The 18,418-nt window shown below is 37.1% G+C and overlaps 3 protein-coding genes and 1 long non-coding RNA gene across 7 annotated transcripts; 2 read left to right on the plus strand and 2 right to left on the minus strand.

The window, feature by feature from the left end:
• Positions 1-1,612: 1,612 nt before the first annotated feature.
• Positions 1,613-5,275, minus strand: LOC125500791. Its single transcript, XR_007278263.1, has 2 exons — positions 4,779-5,275; positions 1,613-2,638 (listed from the first exon to the last, which is right to left on the minus strand). It is a non-coding gene; the product is annotated as an uncharacterized LOC125500791 (long non-coding RNA).
• Positions 4,142-10,379, plus strand: LOC105691195 (2-oxoadipate dehydrogenase complex component E1). Of its 2 annotated transcripts, none has more exons than XM_012409520.2 (13): positions 4,142-4,980; positions 5,215-5,504; positions 5,720-5,939; positions 6,357-6,706; positions 6,845-7,066; positions 7,272-7,429; positions 7,510-7,774; positions 7,960-8,167; positions 8,361-8,773; positions 9,076-9,196; positions 9,278-9,466; positions 9,553-9,638; positions 9,729-10,379. In XM_012409520.2, the coding sequence occupies exons 1-13, from the start codon at positions 4,791-4,793 to the stop codon at positions 9,834-9,836; spliced, it is 2,820 nt and encodes a 939-aa protein (XP_012264943.2). In that variant the 5' UTR covers positions 4,142-4,790; the 3' UTR covers positions 9,837-10,379. The 2 variants fall into 2 exon arrangements, with proteins under 2 accessions (XP_012264943.2, XP_048510890.1); XM_048654933.1 differs by having other exon boundaries at positions 4,840-4,980; positions 5,264-5,504.
• On the minus strand, positions 9,808-12,464 carry LOC105691197 (NAD-dependent protein deacetylase sirtuin-2). Its single transcript, XM_012409525.3, has 6 exons — positions 12,218-12,464; positions 11,869-12,120; positions 11,401-11,757; positions 11,031-11,226; positions 10,711-10,903; positions 9,808-10,615 (listed from the first exon to the last, which is right to left on the minus strand). The coding sequence occupies exons 1-6, from the start codon at positions 12,249-12,251 to the stop codon at positions 10,547-10,549; spliced, it is 1,101 nt and encodes a 366-aa protein (XP_012264948.2). The 5' UTR covers positions 12,252-12,464; the 3' UTR covers positions 9,808-10,546.
• A 3-nt stretch (positions 12,465-12,467) lies between these two features.
• On the plus strand, positions 12,468-16,456 carry LOC105691196. Of its 3 annotated transcripts, none has more exons than XM_048654935.1 (8): positions 12,468-12,675; positions 12,864-13,007; positions 13,162-13,787; positions 13,866-14,015; positions 14,340-14,423; positions 14,609-14,756; positions 14,832-15,305; positions 15,511-16,456. In XM_048654935.1, the coding sequence occupies exons 1-8, from the start codon at positions 12,647-12,649 to the stop codon at positions 15,665-15,667; spliced, it is 1,812 nt and encodes a 603-aa protein (XP_048510892.1). In that variant the 5' UTR covers positions 12,468-12,646; the 3' UTR covers positions 15,668-16,456. The 3 variants fall into 3 exon arrangements, with proteins under 3 accessions (XP_048510892.1, XP_012264945.2, XP_048510891.1); XM_012409522.3 differs by having other exon boundaries at positions 12,475-12,675; positions 13,866-14,083; positions 14,282-14,423; XM_048654934.1 differs by having other exon boundaries at positions 12,476-12,727; positions 13,866-14,083; positions 14,282-14,423.
• The last annotated feature ends 1,962 nt before the right edge of the window (positions 16,457-18,418 follow it).

Here is an 18,418-nt window from a genome sequence, read left to right on the forward strand (position 1 = left end):
ACGAGAACACTAGGTGGTGTAGCTGATTTTTACCTCGAGAAAACTTCATTTCTTCCTTAATCGGGATTCGACCGCAGCGGGACCCTGTTGCCGTAGCGAGTAGCCCTATTTCCCACGCTGCTTCGGGAACCAGTCAGCTTGCGATATAGCGAGAACCAGTGGTAGTGGGTCGTACGCGGATCTTTTCACTCCATCTGGTTTTGATCCACAAATAATCAACAGCCCTCTCATATATGGGATGCTACCCTCGGATGCCTTTGCAACGTAGCAATCCGGAGCTGCACATCCGTGAGGTTCGCCATAGCGGTAGATATCAGTGGCATAAAACATAGCAGGAAGTCATGGTGCAGTACTGAGAGAATCACGGGTGTGGTAGAAATGCCTTCGTGGTGCGGTAGAGATGTCTTCGGGATGCGGTGAAGATGTCTTCGTTCAGTCGTAGTTACCGAGTTGTGCAAACATAAATTACAAAGCGTATCAAAACTACGTTAACCTGCCTAATGAGTGTCACTTTGATTTCTCCCAGGGTTTTGTCGGTATTTCGGACGTCTTACTGCCGTAATTTCACTACCTGCTTCAGTTAGGCAGCTACTGGGACGTTGAATCTCAAATGCAACGTCACAATACATACGAGCGCCTATTTTTATTTTAGGACGAATACAATGGGCAGTGATGTATCCATTGTAATTGCAATTTTAACATCATGCTACAGTTTCACTCATGCTCATACCTATATCATATGTTTGTATACCTAGAATAATGAGAAAAATACTGTCATCTAACTACACGATTGATATTCACGTAGTGACAGCATGCATCCCTGATCTTTTTGCGCATTGCCTGCCTGGTATTGTACTGCCTTCTGAACTTCAAACTCTACGCCTAGGCTACCCCGTAGGGCCAATACGTATTCAGTATTGGCTTATTAGTACTACCACCATAGATGTTCAATATATCTATGCTACCACCATTGTGAAAAAACACTACCTTTTAGTCAACACATTAGTAAACCAGGCACTCAATCTAAACCTTCGTGCCAACTTAATGCGGTGTAAATGAAAAAGATGGTAGTTACACTCAACTGGTGCATTGTGGCGATGGTCCAGTTGAATATGCTGTTATCAGTTTTGCATGGCCGTTGTTTTAAATTTTTAAAGCAACTGAAAAAACTTGAAATTATTATAGTTTTTATTGCTATCTGGTAATATTTTCACGTAAAATAATCTGGTAAGATTCATCAATTGTACAATTCTGTATAAACGTAATTTTTTACCTTGCTGTCAGTTCGCTGATTTGATGAAAATATTTTCAGTGAGTTTTATGACCGTACTCTTGAACATACTACGTATAGGATACGACATGATACGTCTCAGAATAGCAATACCAATATATCTATGGTAATACTACCTAGTATTTATTAGCATTCCGAAAGCATTATCCATTTATTTATTCATCTAATGAATAATCAATCGAGTATTCAATTGATTCATTAATCGATCGGTATATGATTTCGATGCATCGAAATTTATGTGTTTTCTCTAAGGTTTTTTCATTTCCTCATTTGTTCCTTCAGTTATTCATTTATTAATCAATTGAATTGAAAATCAATGGGTATTCATATATTTATTTATTTATCGAATTATAAAATGTACATGATTTTAATATAATCTCATTGTCACATTAAAAGCAATCATGTTTTGTACTCCGACAGTATAATAGCATAGAATGATAATAGGTAATCACTTCTATCGCTAAATCCCGTCGGGATATTCTTGATTTGTCACTTTTCAGGTCGATAAATCGGCGATAACTAGTTCAATTTTAACAGACATGAGTATCGCATAAAAAACTCCAATAAAAAAAATGTCAAATTATCATCTTATATTTGAGAAAAATCTAAGGCTATAGGCATAGATATATTTGAATGCTCGTCTTCGGGGTTTCTCTAGAGAAACGAAAAACAGTGTCCGGGTCAGGTCTCCTTTTCCCGGGATTTTCGAAGATGCAGGACCCCGGAGACATACCTCGGGGTACTGGGAACTGGGTCCACTGGGACCCCGGGGGCGGCGAGAGACCGCGGTGTCCCAGGGGACAAGTCAGTGGACTTCCCTCGAAGAACAGGGGGAGTCTGGGCTCCCACGTTGGAGGATATGCGACCCGTAACACAAATAACAATTAAACAATTATTTTACTCAACACATGACTGACTGTATGACCTACCATGTAACCTAATGCATAACTTATTATATGACTCACATCAGTATACATATATTAAGTATAAGACGTTATATGATGATAAATTAAGTTTTCCCTTATTGGCGTGTTTGATGAATTATATTATGGGGGTGTATGAATTTACCAAGTCTATTGGGTAATACTGGCTGATCTGATTTTATGAGGAGGATTTCGAAAATCTTCTCTCAGGGGTGCAATTCATATCCCAAGACTCTGAATATTGGATTATACTGGAGATTCTCGAAAGGAATAAATTAAATGAAACATACCTCTGCAAAAAAGAGAGGTGTACGTCTAATGTGTTGCAGATCTCATGTGTTCTCTAACGGAACAAGATGACGAGGAGTTGATCTTCGGAGAGACTCGTTGATGACCTGATTTGGTTCCATCGCGCAATGGTTATCTACCAGAAAGAAAAAAAAATTTCACATGCACAATGTAAGTTACGATGTAAGAATCAGTTATATTTATATTATTTTTGTATCCACGAATAAGATCAATAAATCTTTCCGTATCTAATTTAGAAAAGAAATCGAATGAATCATTGTAAAATCATCCCTTAGATCCTGAGGAATTTTTCGGGAGCTGCGTTGAGTGCATTTGCAATACGTTCTTTAGCGAAGCTCATAATAAAAAACGTAATCAACTTACAATGGAAAACAGTCGCTCGAGCGATTTGAGAGATAATACGTTGACGGTCCATGAAAATCAGAAAACTTTTGTATAAAAAGTTGATTAAGAATAATAGCTGCATTAGTTAGACAGCTTATTTAATTATCTCAGAGTTCTTCAAAATAGAGTGGAACGCGTATAATTTAATTGAAAAGTCATCTCTCAGAATTCTAAAGGAGTGTTCAGAACCCGAGCGACTATAGTAAAAGAACCGATTTATGAAAACTAAACGGGGGAAGATTTTTTTCCCCGAATCATGTAATATATCTGAGGCCATAGGCTTGACGTTTTTTTGGGGCAAAATGTAATGTATTCGGTCGAACTCTTCTAGGATGCTTTTTCTATGTAAGAAAGCGTAACGCACATCGAGACGTCGATTAAATCAAGCTTGCAATAAATCCCATTGAGATATTTTTGATTCTTCACTTTTTATATCGACTAATTGGCGATAAGTTCTTCAATTTTGGTAGTAAAATTATTTGGCTTGGGAATTCAGATTCCTGAAATTGAAATACATAGACATACCGCGGGAAATTCTTTGGAAAAAAGTTCTAATTCTGATCTGAGATTTTCAGAAATATCTAAGGCTATAGGCTCGGCGTTGTTTCGAAGTGAAAAAAAAGCTATTCGTTCTCATGATTCGAAGATGCTGTTCCTATGTATAAATAGGTAACACGATGACGTCGTTCAAATTAGACTAGCAATAAATCCCATCGGGATATCCTTGATTTTTCCCATTTTGGATCGATAAATTGGCGATAGCTTGTTTAACTCTGAGAAAAGAATCATTTGGCTTATTTTTCGGATTCCGAAATCAGGAAGAATCGCTCGAGAAATTGGCAAAAACTATAGACTTCGATGTTTTTACATCGCGAAATCCCAAAGAACCGCTCGAAATATTAGCAAAGACTATAGTCTTCGGTGTTTTTCTTCCCGAAAAACGTGAGTCTCGGATGTTGTTTGGTTCGAAAAATGGGCGAAGACTATAGTTTTCGGTGTCTTTTTGCCCGAACAATGTGAGTCTTTGGTGTATTTCCGCCCGAAACTGTGCAGACTATAATCTTTGGTTTTTTTCCTCCCGAAAAATAAAAGTCACGGTGTTTCTTGCACGGAGAATGTGCAAAGACTATAAGTCTTTGGTCTTTTCATATCAGTTCAGCTATCAAAATGACCAAGTTATCGTCAATTTGTCGGTCTAAAATGCGAAAAAATGGAGATATCTCGATGTATCTTATTAGCATGGATTAGTAGCCTCGTTCAGTAGATGGATTCATATTAGACAGATAATATTATAAGAAAAAAATTCACAGAATTAGAGTAAAACTATCAAAAATTTTATCACATGAATACTAGTAATTGCGCTGATGTATATTCAAGTGCATTATGTTCGCTTTCCAGCGTATCAAGTGTACGGCATACAGAATTGTTCATGCGTTAATTAATTCTTCCATTCGAGTGGACAGACACCACAGCATAGTGAAATAGAAAATTCAACTACACAGTCTAGTGCTATTGTTTCGATCAGTAAATTCTTAGGCGCAGCGTGTTTATCACGCTAAAACATAAGAGAAATGAAGCTCCTGCGTGCAGTTTGATGTCTGTACATATGGTATCGTAATAAATTATGGACTTTAGAGAAATTCTTTGATCTCTCATTCGTGTAAACAGATAAGAGCCAGTTGGGTTCACGAGTATAATTTGATAAGGCTTTTTGGCGTCGGTGACATGAGCGTACAACGGTTGTGTGGTGGAAGAATATTAAAAACAAGCACAGCTTATCGGTACTTGGCAGTCCATAATCTATATACGCTTTGCTGAAAATTAACACTTTGGATGTTCTTGAAACGATAAGTTAATTCTTTAGCAAGTACCTCGGCGGCAAGATGTACAGAAATTTATTTCCGATCAGCACGAAATGTGGTGGTATTAGAACACGTGTTATTCCAGGAGGGGTATCAGTTAGAAACCGACATAATTTTACTTATAGAATACCACAACGGGTGTCTGCCAAAAGTTATCACAGTGAAAATGGCGTTTATGGATACAAGTTACAATACAAGAAGTACTACGAAGGTACGTTCTAGTGCACGAAATATATGATTACAAAATATCTGGTTGCAAATCTGCCGAAATTATCTATACGTGACTATTTGTCAAGATAATTTACATAATGAACCAAGTACCGATCGAAACTTTCGCACTTTATGTCTGTGATTCCAGTGGTGGCTTTTTGCATGAGAAATGATTATTGCCCACTATATTTGATATAATGAATCGCTAAGTATTAATTTTTTTTTGATATTTCAGTACCCAGAGAAAATCTGACGTCGCGAGTTAAATACAGCAATTTTTACAGACTAGTCACAGCCTACAGAGAACATGGCCATAAACAAGCCAATATAAATCCTATAGCGTTAAAAGCCCCCAGCCCGGTTCCAGAGTTAAACCTTAACAAATTCGGCCTCAACATTGACGACAGAGTATCATTCGAAGGGATCTTGAATACGGATAAAACGACAGGAACTGTAGGCGAGGCGTTGGATGTTCTGAAAAACGTTTATACTGGTAGCATAGGTGCAGAATTCAGTTACCTGGAAGTAAGAATTTTAACACTTCAAAATAGAACTTACCCTATGGCTCCAGAAAGCGCAAACTTTTCTTTCCACTGACCCAAGCAAAAAAGTTAATTTAAAAATTTTTTCGAACACAATACTGTGTAGGTACGAATGAGGTCAAAGAATCAGTCACAATTTCGTACTCTTATTGTGCTCACAGAAAGACTATTTTAATTCAATTTTTGTCTCGGATGTAGTCTGAAGAAGAAAGAGAATGGTTTGCCCAAAACTTCGAAGAGATTTATATGGAGCCGTTGGCCACAGAAAAAAAGAGAAAAATTGCTACAGAAATGCTGAAGAGTCAAGCGTTTGATAATTTCATATCCAAGAAATTTGTGACTTTCAAAAGATACGCGGGAGAAGGCGCCGAAAGTATGATGGCATTTTTCCACGAGTTTTTTGAACAGGCAGCCGCTGGTAAAGACCCATACACATAAATTAATTAGTCGAAATGAGAATCTCCAGTTTCTCAAGTCAATTCTCATTACCGCCGATTTAGGAATCGTAATGATGGCAACCCACCAGACTTTTTTGTGAATTATTAGAAAAAAACACAAAATTATGCAATTCACTATCGGTTGCTAATGCCGCTAGTCCATTTTATCATTCGCCACATTTGCCGTGATCGAATTGTACGTTCTATGTACACAAAATACTCAAAGGTCGCATAAAGGGATTCACCTATTTCTTGAGGTGCAAATATCCGATAGTGTATAATTTTTAAGTCTGAATGAAGATGAACCGCTGATTCCATGACCTTTTATCATACCATAACGCACACCAGTGCCTGGGACTCTATGCTGATTCCGTTCATTTGATATTTGTATATTGCAGATAAATTGGATCACATCATAATGTGTATGCCACACCGAGGGAGATTGAATTTATTAACTGGAATGCTGAAGTTTCCCATAGAAAAGCTATTCCACAAGTTACGAGGGTTTTCAGAATTTCCAGAAAATGCCAAAGCTACTGGAGATGTGGCAAGTCATTTTACCTCGTCCGCAGACCTCTTTTTGAAGGGAAGAATGATTCACGTTACAATGCTGTACAACCCGTCCCACTTGGAAGCTGTAAATCCGGTGTCCATGGGAAAAACTAGAGGAATAATGCAGGTGGTGGGAGATGGGGCCTATTCTCATGGAGACGAATTGCCCTGGAGTGAGAAAGTACTAAATCTTCAGGTACGCAGTATTCTTGTTGAAGTTTCAGAGTCACCGGTATATTTTTTCTATTATTCGAAATGTAACCGTTTCTGATTCCTTTTGATTGTGAAAGGCTAAAATGAGAAGCAAGCTTCTTGACAATTATGGCTCATTCAGGTACATGGTGATGCAGCTTACTCGGGTCAAGGTGTCAATCAGGAATCCTTGGCACTATTTGCAGCTCCACACTTTGAAGTTGGTGGCTCGGTGCATTTGGTTGTCAATAACCAGTTGGGTTTCACAACTCCAGCAGCCAGAGGACGGTCATCCAGATATTGTACCGATGTGGCAAAAAGTATATCTGCTCCAGTGTTGCATGTCAATGGGGATGATCCTGAAGTTAGTGCTCTAGCATTGGTTATTAGCAATTATGTCTGATGAGGTCTTAAACAAGTTGTACAAATTATTTGTTAATGGTGTTCATATACAATTTTTTTTTATGGAAAATGGATTGGAGAATTGACTTGGTTTAGTTGAGTTTTCTAAATGCATGATGAATGGGATTGATTTAAATCTAAATTACGAATGATTCAATTATAAACAGATGGTGGTACGCGCTACAAAGTTGGCCTTCCGGTATCAACGGACATTCAGAAAAGACGCTTTTGTGGATCTGAACTGCTTTAGAAGATGGGGACACAATGAACTAGATGATCCTACATATACCAATCCGGCCATCTACAAGATTATACAAGGTCGCAAGTGAGTAGATATTGTATTACCTATTTAGATTTCATTTTAAGTGCAGACATTAGCATTCCTCTGTCATTTCATCATTTCAGGTCAACACCAGATTTATATGTGGAGAAACTAATAAATTCTAAAATCATAACACCGGATGAAGCAAAATCTATTATCTCTGAACATACAGCTTGGTTAGCAGAATCTTTGAGGCAAGTGGACAATTACGTACCAGAAGCAGTGTATTTGAGTGGAAGATGGTCAGAGATGTCCCAAGCTACAGCTAGTGTTTCGAAATGGAATACGGGTGTTGATCTGGATCTGTTGCGATTTGTTGCAGAAAAAAGTGTGCAATGTGATGGATTGGTAAAAATCAACTTGCCATACCTCTAGATGTAATCATACGCATGTTCACACATCGTAGATAAAGGACCAAATAAGTTAGCTGCCCCGTATCTGCCTTAGTGATTAAGTGCTCAATTCTATCGATTGTTGTCAATTTGAACATTCTTGAACTCCCTTTCAGATCCAAACCATATTTAATTTTTCAGGAGGTTCATCCACATCTTTTCAAGTCACACATCGAGGCAAGACGGAAAAAAATTGCTGATGGACTGGCTCTTGATTGGGCCACTGCTGAAGCACTGTCCTTTGGCTCTCTACTTCACGAAGGCTACAATGTCAGATTGAGTGGACAGGATGTTGGTCGAGGCACGTTTTCACACAGACACGCCATGTTGGTTGATCAGTCTACAAGTGGTAAGCAGCAGTAAGAGTTACTAGCATGTGAACCATAAATGAACCATGAAAACATGAAGTAAGTCGTTTTCAAACCGAAGTGAGTTTATTTATAATCTCATTCTCCAATATAATACAGAGATTACTCAGAAACAGTCAAACATCTGCCAAATCAAGTTATTCCTTCACTGATTTAGCAAATTTTATATATCAGGCATTTACATACCTCTGAACTCAATGACCAAAGATCAAACTGGAAAGCTGGAAATAGCAAACAGTATTTTATCCGAGGAAGCAGTCCTTGGCTTTGAGTATGGTTTGAGCATAGCATCACCAACAGTGCTTCCAATATGGGAGGCACAATTCGGGGATTTTTTCAACGGTGCCCAGATCATCATTGACACATTCATTAATAGCGGCGAAGCTAAATGGATGGTGAACAGTGGGTTGACCATGCTTTTACCACATGGCTATGATGGTGCTGGACCGGAACATAGCTCTTGTAGAATTGAGAGATTTCTACAACTAACAGATAGTCACGAAGACAGACCTGACGGAGATGATGTGAACATACAGATAGCTAATCCTACAACACCGGCGCAGTACTTCCATTTGCTTAGGAGACAGGTACGTAATTTTAATGGAATCATAAGTCACGCAGAGTACTCAAGTGAACAGAGGTGTGCAGAAAATGTCCACATGAGTAAAGATTAGCGTAATTTGAATCTTCTTGTCTTACACGGAGTTAACAACAACATACATCGATGTATAACTTACGAGGAAAAATTTTAAGTAGAAATGCGCTACACGAATAAGCAACCATTTATCTATCGATTAGTGATTCTCCATTGGTATTCAATGTTATTACTGTTATGAAATTGCACTGCATATTTTTTCATGACTAGTGTCATTGGTATATTCATTTCTAGATGGTGAGGAACTTCCGCAAACCACTTGTTATTGTAGCACCAAAAATTTTGCTTAGACATGCTTCTGCAACTTCTCCTTTGTCTGATATGGGAGTGGGAACGGGTTTCATCAATGTCATTGGTGGGTACAGCCATACTCATCTTTTCATATAAACTTAGTATGGTAGCTGGTTATCGTTTGACAGCAAACGAATGATTCCAGGGGATAGCACAGTTGACCCAGATATTGTAAAGAAAGTAATCTTTGTCAGTGGCAAACACTATTATGCCTTGAACAAAGAAAAAGAACTTCGTGGATTGAAAGATGTTGCAATAATCAGATTAGAGAGTCTCTGCCCATTTCCGATTCTGGAAGTTCTTGAAGAGATCCGAAAGTTCAAGCACGCAAGAAGTAAGTTTGAAAGAAGACTTCGATCACTTTTAACTGATTGATCAGCGACTCTTACAAAATTAAGTCTGGATTATAATTTCAAACAGCTTTCATATGGAGTCAAGAAGAACCACAAAATATGGGAGCATGGAATTTTGTAAAGCCACGTTTTGAAAATTTATGTGGACGACAGGTGAGTGGCAGCATCAACAAACTCAAGCACGAAATAATGATATTCCTACTTTGCACTCAATATTTGATTCAATTATTTAATTCATTTTAGCTCAAATACTCTGGTAGGCAACCTATGGCTGCACCTGCAACTGGTATAGGACAAGTACATCAACGGGAGGCTCAAGAAGTAATTGTTCAGCCATTCTTATTTGCTTAATATTGATACTTGATCAAAAATTTTCCCGTGCCCCTTTATTAAAAGATATAATTGGACATACTAAGACCTCAAAAATCAGAAAAGAAGGATTGAAGTTGATTATTGAACATAATAGATTATGTACGACGTATAGAAATGTACATATTCTCCCAACTCTCGCGAAATCAAAAGATGATTCGAAGACATGCGCAATGAACTGGGCCTGTGAACCAGAGTTCCGAGTCGTAGGCGCATATTATTTACTTAAAAAGATGTTATCAGCTTTTGAATTTGTTTCATCTATACGACAAGGCAATAAACAAAAGATCTCAGATGAAATATTCATAGCGGCATTAAATAGGGTATTTCTTAGTTCAGTGTTTAATACTGAATCTAATGATTCTTCTAATGAATCTAATGGTTCTTAGTTATAACTTGATCCGTTATATGACTTCTTCAAAGATATACATATCTGATAACAGATTTTCCATGTCATTCGATATTGCTTCAAGAGAAATGCTACTGAACTCGATAGTTTTTCTAAAATAAATTACTAAAATAGTATACCTGTCATCTTCCTTCAGCTTTTTTTTCTTTCACAATAGTGTATTGTGATTCAACTATTTGAATGACTCTAGCATACTCTAGCAACTGCTTTGCTGACATCTTTCTCCTAAAAGACGCAAATGACATGTGAGGCCTCAAGATTTTTTCGATTGTGGGTTGTGAGGCTAATTACTGCTGGATTTTGCACTGTCCAATTTTTCGTGTTCTTTCTTGATAAAAATCTTCATCTCTTCCTGGATAATAAAAAAATAAATTTGTGTAACTGGCTACTTATACCAATTTTTAGGAGATTCTTGCTAATGTAGTAAGAAACGCAAATGCTACTTACCCCCCAACCAAGCTTGTCAGCCAGCAATTGACATCCGATGTCGCACTCACCTAACCAAGCAACATCTCGTCCGGTATTGCCATCAGTATTATCAAACATCAATCCTTGCTTCAGACCCAGGAATTTCATCACACGATCTTGCATGCCGACCTTTTCTTTATTTATCAGGAGTCTAGGGCAACTCGGTGGGACCCTTTAATTTGAATAATTCGGGGGTTTCTAAATTTTATTCTGCAGATTGTGGGATTTTACAAGAACTGTTGAGAATTTAGGACATCAGAGAAATTTTTTGACAGCTTGAAGGATTTTATGGGTCTTACTTGTCCACTAATGATGCAAACGGCTGTACCACTAGGCTTGATCCCATGATAATCAGTAGATCAGCTTGTTTGAAATCTTTATCGATACAACTGTAAAACCTTTCTGGCAACACTTCCCCAAAGAACACAATATCTGGTTTAATAATACCACTTTTACATTCTTCACACTTTGGCAGTTCGTCTCCAAGTATTTTGTCTGCAAAGTATTTCATCTATCAACAATTGAAACATGTATGGAACTTGTAGTTGAAAAAGATCAATTATCAGCATACCAACAATCATGTTGATACCAAGGTCAAATTTAGAATCAACATACATATGAAGAGAAGTATTGTATAACATAGAATAACCATATAGTTATTAAACACACCTTTCATCCATTCAAGTGTATAGCTAACTTTGCAGGTCAAGCAATGGCCGGTGTGAAAAGTTCCATGAGCTTCAACCAACAAGTCACCTGGTATTCCAGCAACTCTCTCTAGAGTGTCAACATTTTGAGTATAGTGGCGTAATAATAGTCCTTTCTCCCATAGAAGCCGGATGAAGTAGTGACTTGGAGTTGGCTTAAATCCTACAGGCATCAGTTGCTTGGCGAGAACAAAGAAGGGTTCTGGATTTTCCATAAAAAAATCCAACTCAAAGATTGCTTGGGGATGTGGTAGATTATATTTTTCTAAATTGTGATATAATCCACTTTTAGGTGAACGAAAATCTGGTATTCCAGCTGCTATAATTGGGAATCATCGAATTTTAAAAAGGGTGAGTGACTTTTTTTCAGCATTATTTCTAGTCTAGCCAAGCCATATCACCCAATTCTCAATACTACGTGTGTACCTACAAGTGGATATTCCAGCACCAGCCATTGTGATGACTTTGCGACAATGACCACTTTTGATGAATTCTACTATGCCATCAATTGATAGTTCTGTCAGAATTTGACCAGTCTGTTTATCAGTCTCATCTGCAAGGTCATGTATTCCCAACTTCTGACTTAGATATTTTCGAATTTTTTCCACACTCGAGTCCTCAGATTCTGTTGTCCGCAAAGATGATGATGCACCTGTGCATTCTTCATCAGGATCACTGTCATCTGCATATGAAATACCATTAACAAAAAATGAATAAAGAGCTTGTGAAAAGTTATTTACCGCTAAAAGACAGGCGACTCGTTGCAACGGCCACATTACCTTTTTTATCTTTATCCCTTTTTGGGTTCTCCATTTTTGGTTTGAAAACTCCTGTCAACTAGGTATAAAGAACGTTAATCTGGAGGTTAAGCTGTCGAAAATTGATATGCCACTGTACGCTGCTGACTTGCTGAATGATTTTGTTATTATAATCTTAGTACACTAGTTATTTTTCTACGATCAACGATCAATGTATTTTTCAACTGTGGGGAGCTCAGACATGGCTCATGTCTCACCCCTGAATGCCGTGATTTACACATGCACCGAAGGTATACTAGATTATCAGTCAGATCAGCTGTTTTTGACCGTAGGCAATGTAGGTTTATTTTACACATACCACGGAGTGTAACCTCGTTTTACATACGCAAATATGCATATCTGAACATACATGTGGCCTAGCCGGTGAAGACCAACTTCAACAACACAACTATGAGTTATCACAACGTCAACGGTTACAGGTATTGCAAGCGCGATTATAACAAGGAATAAATAATAAATTCCACTGATAAGGCGAGTTCTTGCAAAATATTTGGAATTTGTGACATTGGCAGATGCTGCTGGATTATCGTGGACCTCAAAATCATAATTAGTTCCTAGAAGTTGACGAGTTTATTACCCTTGTAATGATAACAATTCATTGCCTTAGGTCTAGCACCTGCAACATATTGGATATCCCAGATGAAATGTTGATTGAAATCATCTCATATCTCAACGCAAGAGATCGCCTCACACTCAGTTGTTTGTCCAGGAGGTTTAATGCCCTTATATTTGAGGAGAAAAAATCTTTGAGGTGGGTTGAAGAGTTGTTCACATGTAGGGTGGAGCTAAGACATATGGCACATGTTGACATAAGTAAACTGATCGATCTCATTTAGTGTCTTCCAAGCCATCATGCTTCTGCACTATCAACTACTCATGTGTTCAGCATATCTTTTTATTTTCAGAGCTCTGGATTTTTCAGAAAAAGGCTACTTGACTTCTATGTCAGACATACTTAAGTATTTCAATAATAAGAACAAATATGAGCACATACATTCCATAAACATCAACAATGTCTACTGCACAAGACCAGCGCAAATATTGCAATGTATTGGTAAGGCAGTAAACCTCGTCGACATCAACATTACTGGAAACACATTTAAAGATGTGGTCCAGTTAGCTTCTTTTCTGAAACCATTGAAACATGTTAAAAAATTATGCATAAATTGGCCGACTGCTTTAATTAATGATGTAATGTGCTGTAAGATTTTGGAGGAACCATTTGGTAGGCTCACACATCTGACGCTGACACTTTGCAACGTCAAATACAAGAAAACGTTGATCTATGCGTTAGAACTATGTCAAAATCTAGAAGAACTGTGCTTGCTACAGACAACTGAGTGGCTGTCGTCTGGTATTGGAGATCCTTGGTTTCCAGAGCCTAAGAAACTTACAAAACTCAGGGTAGCTGCGTGCTGTGGCTGCGACACAGAATTCCTCAGACGAATCGTCGTTGACATGTTGCCAAATCCTGAACAGTGGGCTAAGTTTCAACCATACGACGCGACAAATACGCATTACTTTTACTTTGGTAAGTTAATGGATATGAGAATCCTTGATTGATTTTTAGATTTACTTTTTCAGTGTTAAATACTCTTTGATATTTCAGAACGCGAGGTTCAGGTATTTAAGGAGCTGTACGATAATGTACGCATGGATTTTAACCCCTTTACGCAGTCCCTGCAGAAAGTGGCATGGTTCCTGCTTTTTGAATGTCTGTTGAGAGAGGTCATTAAAATTATCGATCACTCAGCTCCGAGTAAGTTCTGCTGTTTATCCCACTGTACGGATCAATATCTGTGCTTGCTGAGGATCAAAGAGGCAAAGGTAGAACTATATGTGTGAATGGATAGGTTTATGCGACTATTTCATTTTTTCATGTAGTAATCGAGAAACGGAGAACAAAATTTTTGTGGCTTCGAATTGAGCTATGTTAGTTTTGAAAGCAAATAGAAAAATGATTCACCAGGCTTATGTTTATTCTGTGTAACGTCGCGAAAGATCATTATTTTTATAACGTTTCAGTTACTGCTTAAAAATCCTAGACACCAATTAACTTATCTATATTTGAACCACAACATAGAACCAGGGTGTGACGTCCATCTAGTTGCAGCAACCTTTCCAAGTCTTTCCAAGCTTGTTTTATCCAATGTAATTAAAAGCAAAGGTAAGTTTTTTTTCATATTCTATTCTTTCGATATACTGCTGATGAAGTAATTTCGCATCATAGTTTGACAAAAAAACAGTGTCAAGTTCACTGTTTGTTTGGTTGAAAATCTGAGGCTTTCACACTTATTTTACCACAATTTGAACCATTGAAATGTATGATTCTTATTATATATGCAAATGCAGGCTCTTTGTTAAAGAAAGTTGAAGCAGAAATAGGATTTAAAAGAAAACGTTTGGCTCTCGAGGAACAAAATCATTCGGCAGACCAATCGTCTTTCAGCAAGCTTGTCGAGGCCACTCCTAATCTGAAAGATCTCACTCTTTGCGGGAGGTAGTGTGAATTTATTTATATTGAGATGAAATGTGTTAAATTGGCCAAGTATTTAATTTCACTCTTTATTCTCAGTACGCTTCAAGAAGATCAATCATGGGACTTGAGTGCGCTGCATCTGATTAAGAAGTGGGAAAGTCTGACAACTTTGTGTCTTGCAAATTTGCCAATTAGGAGTGGTCAGTTTCTGGTTGAGATCGGAAAACAATGTACAAATCTGGAGCTCTTGAGACTGGAAAATTTAGGTGCCCGAGGTGTCTGTTGCTACAGGACTGAGCTTCAGCAGATGTTGACTAACTGTCAAAACTTGAAAGATTTTGCTATGCGCCAAGATAACTTGGGGCAGGTGTCCCCTCTTTTTGCAAAACTTTCCGAAAATCCGAAACTCAGAAGAGTCTGTGTTAGCAGTTTAGGCAAAGGAAATATCATTGGTGACTTAGTGTTGGCGGTGGGAAATTTAATGAGTTCAGCCAACTTAATTCTGTTTGTATGCGAAATCGAGGGAATGACTCAGGCAGCATGCACCAGACTGAAATCTAACTTACAGAGGTATGCATGAACATTTTTAACCACATGTTTAGGTAGTGATAATTTGTGAGTATACATTAAATATTTTTTTGTGAAGCAGTGATTTGAGAATCTTTCACCTAAGAATTGATCCAAATTTATCATAATTATGTATCAATAAATTCCGTATTCTCTTCTTAGTTACTCCGAAATTATTACACTATTTTTCTTTGTTTCTGTAATTAAGGTTGAAGGAGGTATTGCACCGTCCAACTTTCCAGTTTGAAGTCAATTGGCTTGGCTCTCCTGAACCTGCTCGGAACGTCAGCTTGCATTCTATCCACAAAGACTTATTATTTCCGCTCCGTCTTGTCGACGCTTTGTACAGACTCGACTGTTCCTGAAGAACAAATGACATGTTCCATCCTTTTTTCTTTCATCTGCCATCAATGATGCTACTTAATTTATGACCAAAGTAATAGGGAGCAGTGCGCGAACACAATAGCAATTCGTGCGGTTGATCTGAGTGGTAACAACCATTGCTGAACTAAACTGATTCTTGGCAGTGCTCAGTCTAAGAAATGTTGTTATTGAGGCAACCTTATTTGAGCTACGTTGTTTCGTCTATAATTGTGACTTTTCGTTTTTATTTATTTTCATTGTCTATTTTTTCAACAGAACCAAACATGTCATGTGCCTATGTTACTGTGAAACACCGAAATCTGGAGAATGTCGACTTTTACCGGTGAATGTCAACATTCACATAATCGATTAGTTTATGTCCGAAATATTTGCTGAATACCCTTATTTCTGACTTACACCGATGAATGTTGACACTCGCCATGCAGAACATATCGACGCACACCGGAGAGGGTCCAAATGTACAACAATATTATGAAATATTCGATCTTTCACCGACGTATTTAGTATTTGTTGATATTCACCGGTGAAAGTCGACATTCTCTAATTGCGGTTATTCTCTGTAACACCTATAAGATTCTTCATCACCATTGGATGACTTTGAATATACCGTAATGTTCGAACGTTTGTTTGTGGTGAATATAGCGTAAGATTTTGTAATTATATCACCATAAGTAATCGTGATAAAATTAGAGTATGATGATGTTGATAATTTTTTAAAGATGGTTGTATCGATGTTTAATAAAAATATACTTTTTTAGTTCTTGACAATAGATATGTCTTATTTTTTCCGTACCCTTGTAGAACTTGTAGTATGCTGAGTTATATACCTCCTTAGAAGAATTAGAGCAGCACCTCGATTTCTACACTAAAGTGGTCAATTGTCAAACGCTCATAAATTTCCGAAAAATATACTACATAAAAACCCTAACATATACCTCGTAGTACTTCTGTGTAGTAGGGGTGTTTGTAGTAAACGCTGATTGCCGGCCGCTGCAAAAATGGTCAGATTTCAAACGCTCATAACTTCTTCAAAAAATACACTCATATGAGTGAAATCGGATACGTCAGAATGAATTTTCCTTCTCATATTTTGTCTCTTCGGTGCAACTCTGTAAAACGATTGATGCGTGAATTTATTTTTTGAGAAAAAAATCAATGCAACGCATCAGGTGGATGGATTTTTTTATTTTCAAAGTCGGTTTTGACTTTATGTTTCGAAATTCCATTAGCTTTTGAATGCTTATTTTTTTGTTCCAGAATTTTCCTCCACAGAGCTAGTATTCTATTGTTATGCGATGTGAATAAAAATTATTGTTGCGGAAGCGCCGTAACAATCAAACGATAGTTTCGAGATGATTTTGAATTCAGATGTGTATAGTGTACGTACATGTATACGCATGTCGTTTGAATTTGTCTTTCCTTGCCTCAGCATCTCACGGTCATCGAAACTTCTTATTAGAATGAAAAAAAAGAGGAAATTATCACGTAGATAATCAGAAAACAAAAATAATTCTTTCTTACAGTCATCAGAATAAATGAATACAGCGTACATGCGAAAATTTAATACTTTCTGCATAAAGGCGTAAGAAAATGAAACTTCAAAAAACATACCGATCGTGACAACGATATCATCCTTCGGTACTGTACGTACTTGTTACAGGCGTAATAACTGCATTTTCATCATACATATGTATGTATAATAGAATGAAATTATAGAATAATTTACTAATGCCGTGATGATTACCGTGCTCGTGAAAATGGACTTACATTTGTAAAATAATGATTTAAAATAATTTTGATTGTATACATACATAGGTATATATTATGTATAATATAACTACGTACGAATTCATTGTATGTATATATTATGAGAATTTTTCGAACGTTTTATTTTTCTATTGAGCTGCTAATTATACAAAATTCATCGACAATTCTATATAATTTATTATCATTATACTTAAAACGATGATTTGATGCGTTTCAACTGGGCATCACCTTTACTAAATGTGGGTAATATATTTATATATATACGTGTATACTTGAATATTTCTGTTGGTTTTCTCATTTTTTTTGTTTCGTGATTTTTTTTCGCATCTTTTCTGACTACATATGTTATTTAATATTATTTGAGTTAGCATATATAAGAGTTACGTTTTATACAACCATTTTATCAGATTGTAAACAATATTGCATGTATCGTGTAAATTATTGAGCACCGTGCGATTTTCAGAGAACAGCCAGATATCTGTTGTCAGGAAACTTGAGTTGTCTCACAGTTCGCCCAACAGCAGGTGCTAACGTATGTCCCTTCTTCGAAATCTCACGATAATATTAAATAGGTACGAGAACCGTGATTGATGGAGGAACATTGACGATACGAGCTAATTACCTCCGCCGAACACAACTCTCGATTCTTATTTCACATGACCTATGCAATTTTATGTCATAATATATATGCATATATATGTATATGTATATTGGTAGTTAGGTATATTAGGTAGTCCAGTTGCATAATTCTTTTTCCATTCTGCGTAAATTTGACGATAATCTGCAACAACGAATGTAGACATACGGCATCTGTGATGTTGAACGATTATTTTTTATCGATTATTCTTTCTAACTTTCTCTCCTGCTTTTCTATCGGATACATCGCGCCAGGGCTGTTTTTCTTTTTTTGATTGTATAATTATTATTATATTGTTCTTCCTACAATTATTCTCTTTTTGAATTTG

Source organism: Athalia rosae, chromosome 4, assembly GCF_917208135.1.
Source record: "Athalia rosae chromosome 4, iyAthRosa1.1, whole genome shotgun sequence".
Taxonomy (NCBI): domain Eukaryota; kingdom Metazoa; phylum Arthropoda; class Insecta; order Hymenoptera; family Athaliidae; genus Athalia; species Athalia rosae.